The sequence below is a fragment of the Orbicella faveolata genome, unplaced genomic scaffold, assembly GCF_042242905.1.
Source record: "Orbicella faveolata isolate gen_17 unplaced genomic scaffold, um_ofav_v1 contig_2, whole genome shotgun sequence".
Lineage (NCBI taxonomy): Eukaryota > Metazoa > Cnidaria > Anthozoa > Scleractinia > Merulinidae > Orbicella > Orbicella faveolata.
In genome coordinates, this window is record NW_028301547.1 from 16,365,714 (window position 1) to 16,381,523 (window position 15,810).

At 37.3% G+C, this 15,810-nt stretch overlaps 1 protein-coding gene across 2 annotated transcripts; it reads left to right on the forward strand.

Annotated features, from left to right (window-relative positions):
• Positions 1 to 2,162: 2,162 nt before the first annotated feature.
• On the forward strand, positions 2,163 to 15,089 carry LOC110049584 (uncharacterized). 2 transcript variants are annotated; one of them, XM_089289922.1, is made up of 4 exons: positions 2,163 to 2,299; positions 10,499 to 10,709; positions 11,746 to 11,924; positions 13,781 to 15,089. In XM_089289922.1, exons 1-4 carry the CDS (start codon positions 2,258 to 2,260, stop codon positions 14,225 to 14,227), a joined length of 879 nt encoding a protein of 292 aa, XP_089146048.1. In that variant the 5' UTR covers positions 2,163 to 2,257; the 3' UTR covers positions 14,228 to 15,089. The 2 variants fall into 2 exon arrangements, with proteins under 2 accessions (XP_089146048.1, XP_020611047.1); XM_020755388.2 differs by lacking the exon at positions 2,163 to 2,299 and having other exon boundaries at positions 10,157 to 10,709.
• Positions 15,090 to 15,810: the final 721 nt, after the last annotated feature.

Sequence of the window (15,810 nt, forward strand, 5' to 3'; positions counted from 1 at the left end):
GGCTTTCATCTTATTTCAGAGTTTCACTATCTATCAGAAGCGGTGCTGGCGCTAGTGGAATATAGTCTACAGAATGCGTCATGCTATGAGCGTGTACAAATAATAAGACAGATTTTATGCTTGATATTTCGACTTTTATCTAAAAATGATTTAAACTTGAAAGTCATTTGAGCATGGTGTAACGATGAATTGTGCGCGCTTAATCACATTCAAATAACGATAACTTCACAAATGTTTTTTTTTTAATGAAAACAATAATCGATTAAACTCTGCAATTCGCGGAAGCAATCCTAGAAGCAAGCAGGTAAAGCATTTCCTCAGTGTGTCACAGGAAATTCAAGCAACATTTATTAGCGAAGAACCAAATATTATTCCAAAGAGAATTCATATAATTGCAGACAGTTTAATGTAGACCTTAGGCCGGACTACGTACAAGGGTAACGATCAGTTTTGTAGCATTCCTTATTTTTGATTCTTAGCTAGTAACAAATACATACGATCAATTCGTAGTCTGCTTCAGTCGGCCCATAGGAATATCGCCGACTATGCAAGTTGTTGAAATATGCGACCGTATTGAATTCGCAAGCGTGCCGCTAATTCTTGGCTAATTGATTCGTTGCTCAATTTGAAAAATAGCGAGAACCTGACAAACTTAATTTCATCTTCAAACGTTTTAAATTAAAGATAAACGCAGCTTTCAAGCGTCAGCTCTGGTTTGGTTATTAAATAGATTCTTGGGTAATAAACGTGGTATTTAGCAGGGACATATGCATATCCAAGATAATCAACAGCCAATCAAATTTTCCCTTTGATTTAGGTTAAAGCAACTGAGTAAAGTTTAAAAATTATGGAAAAATTAAACCTTTCAAACTCTCACAGGGCTGTAAACTTACAAGCAATAAGAGTTAATAAGATGACGCTATCCAGCATCTACTGCCAGAGATATGATTCAGACCGTAATTGCCTTGACACCTTATGTAATCACCTTGTCTTCAGTCATTTGGCAATCAAAGAAATGTTATCTTTCTTGATATTTCTTCTCTTTAATTCCTTGACCGTTCCATTAAGATGTTGTTTAGAAAATACCATGTTTAAATGTTGGCAATTAGATGGAGAAAATGTTGCATTTAATAAATGACTGAAAGTTTAAGTTGCAAAAACGGTCTTTTAATTTGTATCGATGTATCCAGTGATTCTGCATATTGCAGTTTTTCCTTGGGATCAAACCCTCACATTTTTGTTACCATAAATATAAAACTCTGAAGCTTACCAAGCGAAAATTTAGTCATGTAATGCCAGTATTCCAATGAAATGAAAAATAATAATAAAAAAAACCCGACAGCATTTGAAACGAAGATAGCTTTAGATCAACTACCTTAAAACAAAATCCAATTTATTGTTATAAGCTTTTTAAAAACTACCTTTGTTTGTAAATCATGGTCTGAAACGTTTTTCTGGCGTTAAATTTTAAACGCTATAATTAACGTTTACCAAATGAAAATATCGTTATGTCACGTTTTTTGTCGAATAAATATCCATTTTACTGGTATCATGTTTTATGCAGCTCTTCCCTTTTTCAAAAGAAACTCGTAAACTTTTGTTCCTCGTCAATTTCGAACAACTGTGTTTTACACATCTTGACAAACCAATTTTCACCAACGCCCAAAGTTTAACCAGGATCATGGAAAGCCCTTTTGAGCGCTACGAGATCATTAATATTTGCATTTGCATTTATTGAGCTTGTATACCACTTAAAACGGATTTAAAGCCAATTGATAAATAAATAAACCGCCGCCAGCAATCTTTTCAGCTGCATTTCTAACTTATTACAACACTTTTTCTTCATTAGTAAAACATTTTGACGTTTTGCGTTAGTTTCTTTGAATAGAATGATTTTTCAATTATATTACTGCATTCTGTCGCCTTTTGGGTATAGTTTCTTAATGACAGTGTTATAACTTATGATGTGGTTTATTTTATTCGCTGTGTCACAAGTTTATAAGATACCACCGATGTTTTTTAACCGATTAGTCAGTTTAAAGGATTCTTATGTGAAGTCCTTGCGAGGCTAAGAGATACCGCCAAATTTGGTTTTGTCTTTGAGCGGGCCCGTCTTTAGAACAGATGTACAAACATGCCTGTTATTATACTTGGTACTCCATTGCAATTAAAGGTAATACGGCGTTTATTACCCGCGGAAAACAGTACCCCTTTTCGTTTCTCTGTCTCTACTGCGTGAAACTGACTACTCTGAACCATGGAGCAATATTTCAACCACGACAGGAAAAACTTTTATCAGGTAGGTTGTTGCTTACTGCAACAGTAGTGACCTGTTATTAGAAGGAGACTAAGCGATTATCGTTTTGTTGTTTCTGATCCTTTTGTTGTTATCTGCGCAAAGGAAAGGGTGATAATAGCTAAATTACCCCGTAATGTTTCACAGCTTGGTTCGGTTTCACTTCATTACCGATCTGGTAACATCCGTCCATTGTGAGTTTCTGCTATCAGGCTGTACTGAAATTTTTGCGCTATCAATGTACACTATTTGTTAGATATTGCTAAATAGACTCGAGTTTGCGAGTTTGCGAAATGAATTGGCTTGCTTTAGTCAAACGCTTAGATCCTAAAGAGAACTTTCAGTTTGCTAAACTCCCTTGTAAGCTGACGGGCTCTGAGAACTTCTCTTTCGTCTTTATAGCCGCCGCGCTTTATCTAGTTTTTCACTGACTAAATTAAAAACGAGAATCATAATTCTAGCCTTGGTACCAGGGGTTTCAGTTTCACGTTTTCCCGAGTGGAGATGAAAAAAACTGTTTCATATATATGGTGTGGAAATCCCACGATTCGCTATGCATAGCTGCTGAATTCAGTCAAAGCAAGACCTTCCTCAGTATTGGGTTAACTTACTACTCTAGGAAAAGCGTGGATTTTAAACTTCATAAATCACTGATGGTTTTCTGTAATTTACTGGCTTAATATGCTCCACTTTCACGGATCTTCGTGAAAATAGTCGAGTCATCCGAGAGAAGACTGGAACTGATAAGACTGTTTCTTGGACAGTGTCTTGACTGATGTATCGTGTTTTAATAGGTGCGGTCAAGAGCTGGTATAAATTTGCTTTATTGTCTTGCAATAGAATCGAAAGGAAAAAAAAAGGGCAAAAACAGTGGAAGGCAAAGAAATTCAGTGCAACTAAAAGGAAATAATAATAAAATCAGAATAGTATACTATCAGAATAGTATAATCGTCCAAATACTTTATGTGTTTATAATAATGTATTTTCTCTGTAGAATACTTTTGTCCAATTTATTTGGTGGCATTTGGCTAGTATATGTTACTGGAAATTAGGAAAATTAGGGTCCTCTACTGAATGGGCTGGGACACTTTTCAAGCCTGGTTTTCATTTTATCCGGCCGGGGCGCGCTTAATCTCAAAGAAAATTTGCGAAAATTCGAGTTCCTGTCCCAAATTATTTAGTGCATGGTAGAATGGCCTTCTTTTTTTATCGCTAGCTCTCTCCAGAACACGAGAAATGACCCAGTGCATTTCGGGGGCGAGTTAAGCGGCCGCCCAAAAATCAAGCAAACCAGCTCTCGTGGTCACGATTAAATGAAGTTCAAGTGCAGCATCATCTACTTCATAAAGCCTGTGATTCCTAAATCGAAACACGGTATTCCGAAATGCGTTGTTTACTAATCTAAAAATCACATTGTGGCGTATTCATCTTGTAGATATTTCCAGAATGCGCCTATTGCCCAAAGTGTCCATGAAAAAATAGAAACAAATCTGCAGAGTTTGGGATAAGGAGGGAACAAACTGTAGTGTGCGCCATCGAACTGAATGCTTGGTGTAATTCCCATCGACATTTCATCCCAATTTCAATGGATGTATGATAAAATATAGAGGTCGGACATAAAGAGCGTTTAAACAAGATATTAGGAACGATATGGAGGTCTAAATGCAGTTTGCTCATTCGACTCAGTTGCCCCCCAAATAAAATGAATTAATCAAAAGCTGGCCCAAATTAAACACTGATTGATGCTACATTTCATTCACTTCATCATGAAGAGGGTAACAAAGGCGGGTTGTGATCACGTTTCGAGCACGAATTTTAACGAAGTTCACGCGTCACATATAATTTTAGCTACTGTTAACAATGTTTTCGTTTTTCATAAATACACGAATCACGTATGTCTTTTAGTTGCTATTCACGAGTCAGACACTAATTTTCTGCCCTCATTAGATGCCACACATAATTCCTTTGAACTCAGTTCAAACAGGTTGTTTTCCTCTGCAGTAAATAAATGTTTGCAAGCAAACTTTTCAAACCAACATGATTAACAGCGAAATGTCGTTGGAGGTGCTTCTCAGTGTCTTTGGTCTTAATGAAAAGGAATGCAATTTTCTGTTTGAATAGCCGGTATAGACTCGCTGGTAGGTCTACATAACTGGTGGATATATTCGTATAGACCACCAGTAAGTATACACGTTTGTTGATAACTCAGTGGTGACGCACTTTCTATTGATAACTGGTTCAAATTAAACCCATTAAAGTGAGCTTCCCGTGGGAAAGGTCCGCACGCTTGAACAGAAAATAAACAACATCGTACTGCCTTCATGTTGTGAAAATAACACGAACCTGTTATGTTATGTTATGTAGCGAAATTCGCATCATAAAAAAAATCGACCACATGTCAGTGAAGAAATGCAGTTGAAATAAACTAAAATAATTATAATTTGTGCAAAGCAAGTAAAATCATTTGCGTGAGCTAGAAAATACCAGAGAATCCACTGGTTAAGGTTTCATAACACTTTTTACCTTTCAGAACCTTAAATTTATAATACTGACTTTGTTTCTTTTGTGTCAAAATGTATCTCATCTTTTTGGCTTCTTATTTCGTTAATTATTTAATACGACCATTATACCGTTCAGTTTTTTTCTTATTCCAATACTTTTTGATGTTGTTTTGGTCGTTTCAGTTATGATACGCATCTCGAGCTTGAACTTGTATCATTGGCTGCGGTTTAATTGGACTTTTGTCAATATCGACCCGTAGAAATACTATGCACAGAATTATACCACACGTAAAATTTACAACAATGCAATTTCAAATAATGAATGACAGCAATCGCGTTTGGCACATAACCCGTTTCTGCTTAGTTCTGCTTGGTCAAAACTGATACATCAAAGATCATTACATCGTAATACGACATATGGTGGCATAGCGTCGTTTCAAATGCTCACTTTGATGTAAAGACGAATGTTTTGACGAGCTACTAAAGGCAAAGTAGAAAAGACGGGCCATTGTTTCTGATAGTCGATCTGATTTAAGTCGTGAATCAAGAACTCTGCAGGTTTAAACGTTCATCCGAAAGCAGACTAAAACAGGGGCGTTTGAACATCACCGTTCTTCGGCAATGTACATTTGACAAAGGCCTGCTTCGGCCACTCCTTTGGAAGAATACAAAATACGGTCAAACCTAGCAACTTCCCTTACATTCAAAACCTCTTTCATTGTCTTTTAATCAGTTTTACTCAGCATGAAAAGGGGTGCGTGCATGCATCTCTAACTTCCTTCCAAAGAGAAGTCAAAAGAACGTCCTTCATCAGTAGATGCATGGTGTTGGATATGACGAGATTCGGTACATAAGAGTTCGAAACCCTGAATAAAACACGTTTATTTTTCAAATTCTAAAACAGTAAAAACACGGTAACTCAGACCTACAATCCATTCTTTATTCCTTCTGTAGAACAGGTAGAAGACATAAAAAATCCGCATTAAATTTGTTTGATGAGCATTTTCTCTGAATAGGGCACCAGTTTGAACGGTGTCAAGCCCCCTACTGTTTGGCGAATAACACCATGTACCATGCGGTTACCACTTCTGTGCTAATTCAAGCGCCTTTCTCGTTGCCTAGACCGCGAAGCCTTAATTTTAACAGCCGTTTTCAGTCCACTGAAAAATAACGTACTTAACTTTTATGTTGAACTTAGAAATCCAATCTCTAACTGACAGAGCGATTCGAACAGTTAACTATATAGTACTTCGGCTTCAACAACACTGGGTTCATTTGCCTGTCGTTTACGCCGTTTACTTTAACTCCGTGAAACTATCTTAGCTTATTTCTGGCTGAAAATAACTAAATCGAGTTATTGCTTGACCCGATTTTAACCAAGTCTACACGCGAATTTTGTGGTTAACTAAAATCAAAAATTCAGTTCTAGTTTTGTTATTACGTTTGCGATTAATTTAAGATTTGCGCATTGCGAAACGCCCGTTCATGTGTCATTCGATTACAAACTACAACTCTAGATGATTTTGGTGTTTTCTATCCTATTAATTTATCAAAGTTCAGTATCTCGGCTTAAGTTTGAGAATGTAAAACGTTGTTTTTTTTGGCTCCATTCTGATAACAACATACTCATTGTTAACGGTGGGCTAGCAGATGTAGGCTCGTATGGAATTACGTTTCTTTATGATGCAAATATTTTCTATAGTGATGTCCATTTTGATACATGTAGATGAAACAATTTCTCTTCGTCTTGAACAACACGATACTGCGATACTCTTTAAGTAATGTTGTTTTGTACTACATACACCAGGTCGGTCGCGTGGGTCAAACAAAATTAATTAAAGCGCGTTTCTTGTTTTGTTGTGCCGGGATGCCGAAGTGTTGGCCTGGAATGCATTGACAGAAAAGAGCAGATTTTAAAGTTCCACTTGTTCAAAATCAAATGATTTTCATATGAACAGAAACGGTGATGAAAATTAGAACTACAAAAGAAATCATTGTTGGGCAGTTTGATTTGTTTTTTCATTGAACTCGTTTTATAATCGCTGAGCACGTTTTTCACACCCACGCTCTGGCGTCAGTAAAATGCAAGAGAAGTTGAAGTAGAGTGATATAGAAAATGGAAATAAATATGTAGTTAGTTACGTTGGCATACTGCTAAAAAGACAGACGGTCCGCCAGCGTTATTGATTTTCCTTTCAATCTAAAGCTTTACAAAGTCATCAGTGTTTACCATGGTTTAAGAGTAACAGTTCGACGCAACAGATTAAGGCTTTTTCGCAAGCTAAGCTAATGTAAATCTTAAGTCAGATTAGAACTACAATTGTTTAAAAGAAATACGCGCTAGAAAAAGGATTAAAGGGCTGTTTTTCTACCTGCTACAGTGATTTAGCTTCTTTTATTTGACCGAAAGTTACAAAGAACAGCGGGTTGCAAACATATCTAATTAAGGTCATTAACTATCTACCTATTCTGTAACTAAGAGATGGAGGAAGCGAATAGGTAGCGCAAGCAAGGATTTTGCCGCGGGCGAGAAAGAGAAAGCAGATTATTTAAAAACAATGAAGCGAAGTCGTCGTTGCTCCAGTTTCGTCTCAAACATCAGGTTATTTAACGGTGAATAAACTAAGCAGGTATTAACCGTTAAGTCTGGATACGTCGTATATTCGTAGCTGGAATATGAAGGACATTCAGTTGATTTATTTACGTTGCAAAAGTCTTCAGAAAAAAAATATTGACAACGATTCCTTATGCGGGTCATTTCAACATCGCAAAATCAAGTTATCTAAGGCTTTGTTAGACTATCACAGATCTGCGTGACTCAATGAATGATATTCACTTGGTTTCCGTGCACAATCCAAAAGGCCATCCTATAGCCGGCGCGGCGGGTTGTTTTGCTCAAAAATTTCCTTTCACTGAGAATGGGTTCGTGAAAATAAAAAAGCGCTGATCTAGCTTTTGGAAGGTAAATAATCCATAGCCTCTGGCACCAGCTTTGCCTTTTGATAATATATTGGTTTAAAAGTTGTTTTTCATGTCCTTCAAACGTAGACCTAACAAAACGGAGTTTTAATTTCTTTTTAAAAGCCATTCTATTTGGTCATTGGCCAACTTTGGTTTTCAAAGGTCATTAACGTTGATACAATACACAATAACACTGAGTTAACATGTAATTATACTTTTCTACAACGAGAAAAGATCTTCGCTCAGCTGTCGTTAAAGTAGTTCGGCAATTCTTTTGCTTCCTAGGAGATCATGACTGCATGAATGTGGTCTAAGTCATTGCACAACCACAAAGTGAAACATCCTCAAAAATCAAACTTTCTTTCTGGCTCTACCGGGACAGGCTGCACGGAACTCTGTAGCTCGATCAATAAAAAATGTTATTGGGTTTCATTTGCAGTTGGAGACAGGTGCATCCTTACACTGCGAAAAGACAAAACAAAACTAGGTAAAATAATGGTCACAATATCAAATTCCTGTTTCCTATGTGGACCTCACCACAAGCTCGAATTTTTTACGAGATGACTGACGTGTGCCTTGTTATCGTTCTCACCGGGAGCGATGACAAGGCACGGGCGGGCAAGCAATTGTGCAAGCGGGTCGTTTAACAGTTTCTATCGCTTTTTGTATACCCAATATCCTCGTTAACACTTTGCCTTGGAGCTTCTTCTTTAATGTCACGCAGTGGAGTGCGTTTAGAAACGTTTTTCTACGAGGAATTGACACGTCTGGTCACGTGATCAGCACTTGCTCTTCAGGACAATGAGAGAAGAGTATTTGGTTAATGGCCATCAATTTGAAGGCCTGCTTACTCAGCTGACGAAGATGTGTCTTAAATCCCTTTTTAATATTTTTCTTGAAAAACAACCCTGAAGAATATAAATGATCTCAACGCAAGTTTCAAGTTTCCTCACATTGTTTGATTAGATTATTGTTTAAGAATTTGATCTTCATTGTTTTCAATATATCTAATTTCGATAGCTTGGTTAGTTTCCGATGTCTTATCATGCTTAGCTAAGCGAAATCTGGCGGTTTGTTTACTTCACTGAAGGTCTTCTAACTACACTTGCAAAACTGGGAAACCATGGATTTGTTTTTGTATATCGTCTAGCTGGACCTAGTTGAATTTAAGAAAAAGGTTTTATAAAAATACAGAGGAAAATAACACAGATCATGTTCCGTGCTACTCTTTTTTTGTTAAGAAGCCCCTACCATCTGCCATTTTTAATCTGATACAATGTTTACAGCTCGGTCAATTTAACATTTCTGTCTTTTTTGTCGTCTGTGGCCAGTCAGTGTCGATAAAGGAACAGAATATAGCAGCCCTTGATAAGGTGTTGTCTCTCAATTTTCATGACAGTTTCGGGGATGTTCGGGTGAGGGGTTTAATTAAAATCTTAAAACATTTACCTGCAGTGGAAACTAAGTACAGATGGAACAACGCAATCCCTTCATAATTGTCATTAGTCTGCGATTAGAGAAAAAAAATCGTGAATAATAAAAGGCAAACGAAAGGAAAACGAAAAGCTTCAGTCGGAAAAAAAAAAATAGGGAAAGTGTTATTTTGATGGCCGTTTAGTTGCTAATTATTCAGCCGAATTTTAATTTACCTTGGTTGATGCTGAGGTGTGTGATCGTCTATAATGATGAATTTATTTTCAATTATTTCTAGATGGAGCTAGCTAGGCAAATGAAAGGCTGCAAATTAATTAATCATTACTCGCGCTGTTGTTCTGTTCTTTGAACAAGACAAACGTACTCGACTGAACACTGACAAGTTGACAACAATCCGATATCGAACGTAAAGTCTTCATTCACAGCATTTCAAATCTCGTCTTTTTGTTCCTGTCCTCGTTTAGGATAGCTCGTCTAAACGTGTGACCATTTGCTCCGCGCGGCTTTGTTCAGGCGACGTTAAATTCCTCATTCGTCGAAAGGCTCGAAAGAGTATTTGACGCGTATTTTGCGCCCCTAATTTCAAGTCTCCTTATTACATGAGGAATAATTCATTAAAATATCACTTGTGATCCTATTAGCTCTAAGCTAGATACCAGCTGTGCATACGATAAGCAGGTGAAATTTTCGTACCTCCCACAATTCAAATAGCAACATGGAGTGTTTGCCCTAAAATGGCAACCGATTCGAATCCACATTGAAGCGTTGACAGCACGACCGTGCTAACTGGCTCACGCCAAAATATCCTTCACGGCTACATCCTTAGGAAAATTTCTTTGGCTTACCAGTGTGCGATATTCTGTGGGTTAATTCAATGTTCCCCTTGTTAATTAGGCAAATCATTTTCCAGTCCCAAGCCTTTCACGCCCGAGCGCAATTTGGCGTCGGTCCGCGGCAGCCGACCAATCACAAGGCGGCAAGCGGAAAACAGCAGCTCTTAGAGGCCTTTGTATTATATTATGACCAGTTGATTGAATAGTTATTTGATTTACAAACTTCAGGATGAGCAAAGAATACACTTCAGAATTCATTGTATAATTCCATTAGCAAAAAATAATAGGCAGACTTTAAATATCGCCATAATTTGATATTTGTAGTCAGTCATTTGTCCGCGCACCTCATCGCATCAACATCGAGCACCGTTTTAGCAAACTAATCTGCGTCAACACCAATACTGTGAACCGGTCATTTACTTATGATCATGGAAAGTAACTTACAAGGGCATCCTCATCCTACATTTTTTCAGTCGCCGTTCTACGCAATGGTTTCTCCCCGTGGACAGAACCTCTCTAACGCTGCCAATTTGCCGTACGCCACGGCCGATACTTGCTGCAGTGTTCCCAGCTACCTGCCGGCTGCCTATCACCACTCCTTCGCTGGTCGACCGTACGAAGTGCCTTGTGTGTATCACCCAGCCTCCTACGTAGATCCTCAGCTACAACTTGCGGCTTTTCAAGGTAAGAATAAATTTTACTTTTCAATCGCAAAATAATCACTTTTAAATCGCGTGAACCAATTTTAAGCTCGGAGTTTGTTTTGTGATTCATTTTGTCTTTGAGCTGACTCGCAACATTAAGTAATTGTTCGTGTCGCTAAAAATCGTATTAACTAATTTGTTCTTGACATTTTAGGGGCCGATAACACCGTGTCAAATTCTAGATGAACTCATGATTAGATAAAAAGACAGTGTAGAAACTAAACACGGTGATTTTTCACTGGATTATCTTTGGCGATAACCGAGATTTGAGGATGAACTAAAAGATAACTGTAGCAAATTAAAGGTCGGCTTTGTTATCAAGATTTTCTTTCCGTTTTATTCTGCCTCTTGGTAACGAAAATATAAGAGAAATATTTCCCTAGCAAGCTAATACGTTAAACAAAACAGAAGCAAAAAATAATCTCAATATTACTTTTCCCAATGTTATAAACAAGCGACGAAGAAATTAGCGTTCAGTTTACGTTCCCGAGGAAACGGTTTTCAGTTCAAAAATTAGGAAAATTTGTGGTGTCGCTTAAACAAATGCTTTTTTAAAAAAATTCAGAGTGTTGTTTAAGACAAATTTGTTAATTATGCGTGTCACGTATTTATGAATCCGAAATGACGAACACTATTTCACTTTTTGTTGAAATGTTTTTACGCTTAAGGACACGATTTCTACTCATGAATTGTATTTCCTGGATGAAAGCGCTAAACAAAGAAATAACACATCAAGATATATTTTAGCCGTTATTATCTTCTTTGCACTTTAGAAGAATAACTTTCCTGGCTTTGGCTGAAAAGAAACAATGAATATTTTTTCCTGAGTATGTCTGGTTGATAACGGAAAAACAAAGTGGGGGAATACTGCAATTTTCCTTTCACATGTTACTGACAAATCAGAAAAAAAATAACATTCCTAGCTTTTCATTCGTCACACCCTAAAATAAAGAAGTTGATTGAAAGAAGAGCAACCAGTGTTAATGAAGTCACTTGTAATTTTATTCTGCCCACAGGCCAGAGATTCTTAGATCATTTACGCCCTCACAAGCCCCGAAGAATGCGAGTTCGGACAAACTTCAGCCCGTGGCAACTAGAGCAGCTCGAACGCGCGTTTGAGACGACCCATTATCCTGATGTTTTCATGCGCGAGGCTCTTGCCCTGAGATTAGACCTCACGGAAGCCAGAGTCCAGGTACAACTTATGTTTCTTCACCTTCTACAAAACACGATTTACTTCTGGGTTTGCTTTTTCGTCTCTGCTCTTCCAGTTCTTTTTGATGCTAAACACACCCTCAGGTTTACTTCGAATATTGTTTTGAACGTAAGAATCTGATGCAAGAGATCCAGGCCGACAGACACAGGAAAAACAATTTCCTTCTGGATAGGAGTTTTCCTTTTCTTTGTTCTATATACGTGTATGTTCTACAAAAAAAAAATATGTTTTAAAGTTGGTCAGTTCATAATCTACAAGTTTGCGCAATTATTACCTCCTGTTCACGACTCATTTCTACTCTGTCATACATCGCAGCTTTACCTCCCACGTGAAGCAGCTGAGTTTCACACACGAAATAAAACATTTATTCAAACTGTTTCTTATTTGTCTTCTAAACCTCGCTCGCGAGACCCTGATTTCAGAATTAAATCCAGAGAAAAAGAAAAACAGAACAAGTTATAAGAGTCATTCAATAACACATCCTTTTTTACAAAACTTTTTTACAAAGTCTATTCAGACATAAAGAGTCGTACCGTAATATCGAACAAATTTAGTACGAGAAACAAAAAAGTGTTTCTCGGTCGAAAGGTTAAGGAAAAAGGTATACAGTTGTTTCCTAATTTTGACGTTGTGTCACTTAGTATCTGTTTCACTGTGTTAACCTGTTATCCTGATATTTAGACACGTTATCCGTTAATTCCCTTTTCGCTTACATTAATAGATGACAGGTGGGAGGGTAGTAACTAGCCAATGAAACCCGCCAACCAAAGCAAAGCGGAAAGCCCTGACTAATTCGATTGAACTAGGAACACATTGTCTTCTCTTTGGAAGCTCCGTCTCACTAAAAACAAAATAAATCAAACACGAAAATCTAAAACATCGAAATCACCAAACACATGAGAACATTTATCATTAATCAATGTTATCGACCACGATGGCGTTCGTCTTTCTTTAATGGTTGGCACGAGCGACGATTTTTTAAAGAAAGAAGCAATTATTTTCCCCCCTCGAGGATGCGATCTTTGTTTGTAACGAACGTTATTGTTTTGGCTGAATATTTATCGCCACACTTGGTTCTTTTCTTCTCTGTTTCAAAATTCAAAGCGTGCTATACCGCGTTCTTCCTCCTTTATTTTCCTTTAATTGGAAATTTTTTAATCAAAGGAATCGAAATAAAAGTACCAAATGTTACTCTCCCATCTGCAATGTGCTTTCAGACTCCAAACCTCCGGTAAAACTGCTCGGCAGATCGAGTAGTTTTAATTCGTCGTTTTGTATTTTCCGAAGTTACTATCAACAGTTACATTAGAAAAACAGAAACGGGTAAATGTTATCTAAACCAAAATTGACAATAGTTGAGTTAAAATGCAAATTTTCATGTTCAACTGATCATTCAAGTGTCGCTGTGTATTGTTCAATTCCACAGCGGCCATTTACTTGGAAGAAAGGAAAAATTGCTATCTAACATTTTATTTATCCCATGTTGGCACATAAACATCCTGAAAGCTTTTTGGATAATGGCGTCAATTTTGACTTCACTTGTTGTATAAAAAGGTCTTTTACTTGAGAGGTAAACAAATTTTCAGTTATTCGCTGCCTCATAATGCCAACGCAAAAAAAGTTTAAAGATCATTGTTGAAATTTGCAATGAAATGTCTCTCCAAACATTCAAAAAGACCAGTCGCTTTCGTTTTATTAATTGCGATAAATATAATAAAGGTTATTGTATAATACCACATGCCGCACAAATCTTACTGCGAGAAAACAATGCTTTTAAGGTGGTTTTTTCAGACAGTAAAGTGTCTTTAAACTGACTCCTTGTTGCATTTTCTCAGGTATGGTTTCAGAACCGTCGAGCAAAATGGCGGAAGAGGGAGAAAGCGAAAGATGGTGAAGATGGGCAGAAAGATTCAGATAACAACGAGGAAACGGAGGCGAATGAAGAAAAGAGGGAAACGGACGGAGAAGAACGAGAATTGAGCGGCGATATGGTAATTAAAAGAGAAAAAGACAGCGTGGAACACGAAGGACAAGATACAGGAAATGGAGAGAAATCGGAGGACGAATATCGTCAGGAAGATACGCGAAAGCCAGTGAAGGAAGAATTCCCAGCGCAGTGTGGGCGTTTTAAGGGGTGCGCGGGTCATGCGTACAGCGACAAAGAACACAGTTCAAGAGATTTCGATTATTTTGAGAAGATAAGAACATCAAGCATCGCTGCTCTCCGACGAAGAGCAAAGGAACACGAAGTACTTCTCACGTCACAGAACTCTGTGATTTGAGACTAATGAGGATCATTAGAGATCATGATCAGCGATTCTTCGTTTGACACATTGAACAACATAGCATAAATGAACCAGTCTTTGACAGTGACTGATCGTGTTGGCGAGTTCTGGGTACATAACAAGTGTAAATACTAGCTCCGTCAGTCGATGCACATTTTCCGGATGTCATCTCTAAAGAACACATTTCAGTTTTAAAATACAGTAATGATAGGTCACTGTGCCAAATATTGATGAATCAAGATCTAATGTCGCTCGTTTCTGCCAAAAGCGAAACAGTAGTAGCTGTCAGTGCGCTTTGTTTGATGACAGAGTAACTAAACAAATGTTAACTCAACTCAATAACCTAATCTGTAGTTGTCGACCAAAACACGTCGAAAAAAGATGAACGCTCTCACGCCTCCGGGCTTTTAGTAAAAACTGAAGTTAGTGAAGTTTCCAGCCAGTTGTACAGTAACCGCTGTTTTTGGCCACTAAATTTCAACACCGGTCAAGATTTTCCGGTAAGATCCCTAAATCAGAGTTCAAGCAAGATATTAAAATCAGAAAGTCTCGATGTCAGAACGAACCGGTAGTACAGTAGGCAGAAAAATAACTCTGCCGGTCAGGAGGGCCTTATTTTGGGCAAAAGTCTTTAATCTAGTCTGTACAAAGTAATTATCTCAATTTTGATTCAGATACGTTTGGCAGATCCTAATTGAATGTAACAAACATTAGATAGATATCTGGAGTTTATAGTATTGTTGTTAAAATATTACTTGAAACTCAGGTTGTAAAACTATAAACATTGAATTAAAACTCTGTAATAATTCGGTCGTCTCGACCCAGTATTGAAATAAAGCTTCAAGCTATATAACTACAATCCTCAGTATTTATTTGTAACGACTATTTAGTTCGATAAATGAAAGGAAAAATTTTCTGCGGCTTTCAACGAACGAAGTTTTAATTACAAAAAGTGCACACCGTTTTGGTTATATTCCCGAAATATCCAATTTCACAGGTTTCACTGAATGTGAAATAGTGGTACATAATTTTAAGCAGGTTTTTAAGATCAAATTTTGCTTCTGTACTTCTTTTGTGGTGCACAATTATTAATACTTCAAACAAAAGAAATAACTTTTTTATAACCTATTTAAGATATTGTTACCTGCTAACAGAGTCGCTTCGATCTTTCCTAAATATGAAAGATCGAAGCGACTCTACTAGCGGGGTAAGATTTTGCGAGTAAGTACGATTTTATTATTCGCTCAGTGGACTTTTACGGTACGACTCGACTTAGTTAAATGAGCTACCCAATGATTAAAAATTTTCCAACATTTCCAGAAGATGTTTCACCGAAAAAGGTTTCATTTTCATTTTATTTTGTCCCGCTTTTTTTATTTTAACTCCGACAAATAATCGATTTAGCGAATAAGACGTTACTAAAATATTATTCCTACATTTATATCAATATATTTTATATCATCTTTATTGTAGTTGACGCTTGACTTGCCGAATAATTCACACACTTTTCTTATTTGTTCAAACAGGAATAACTCCATTTGAAAATATTTATTAAGTTACAGAGCTCTGCCAAGCTCTGG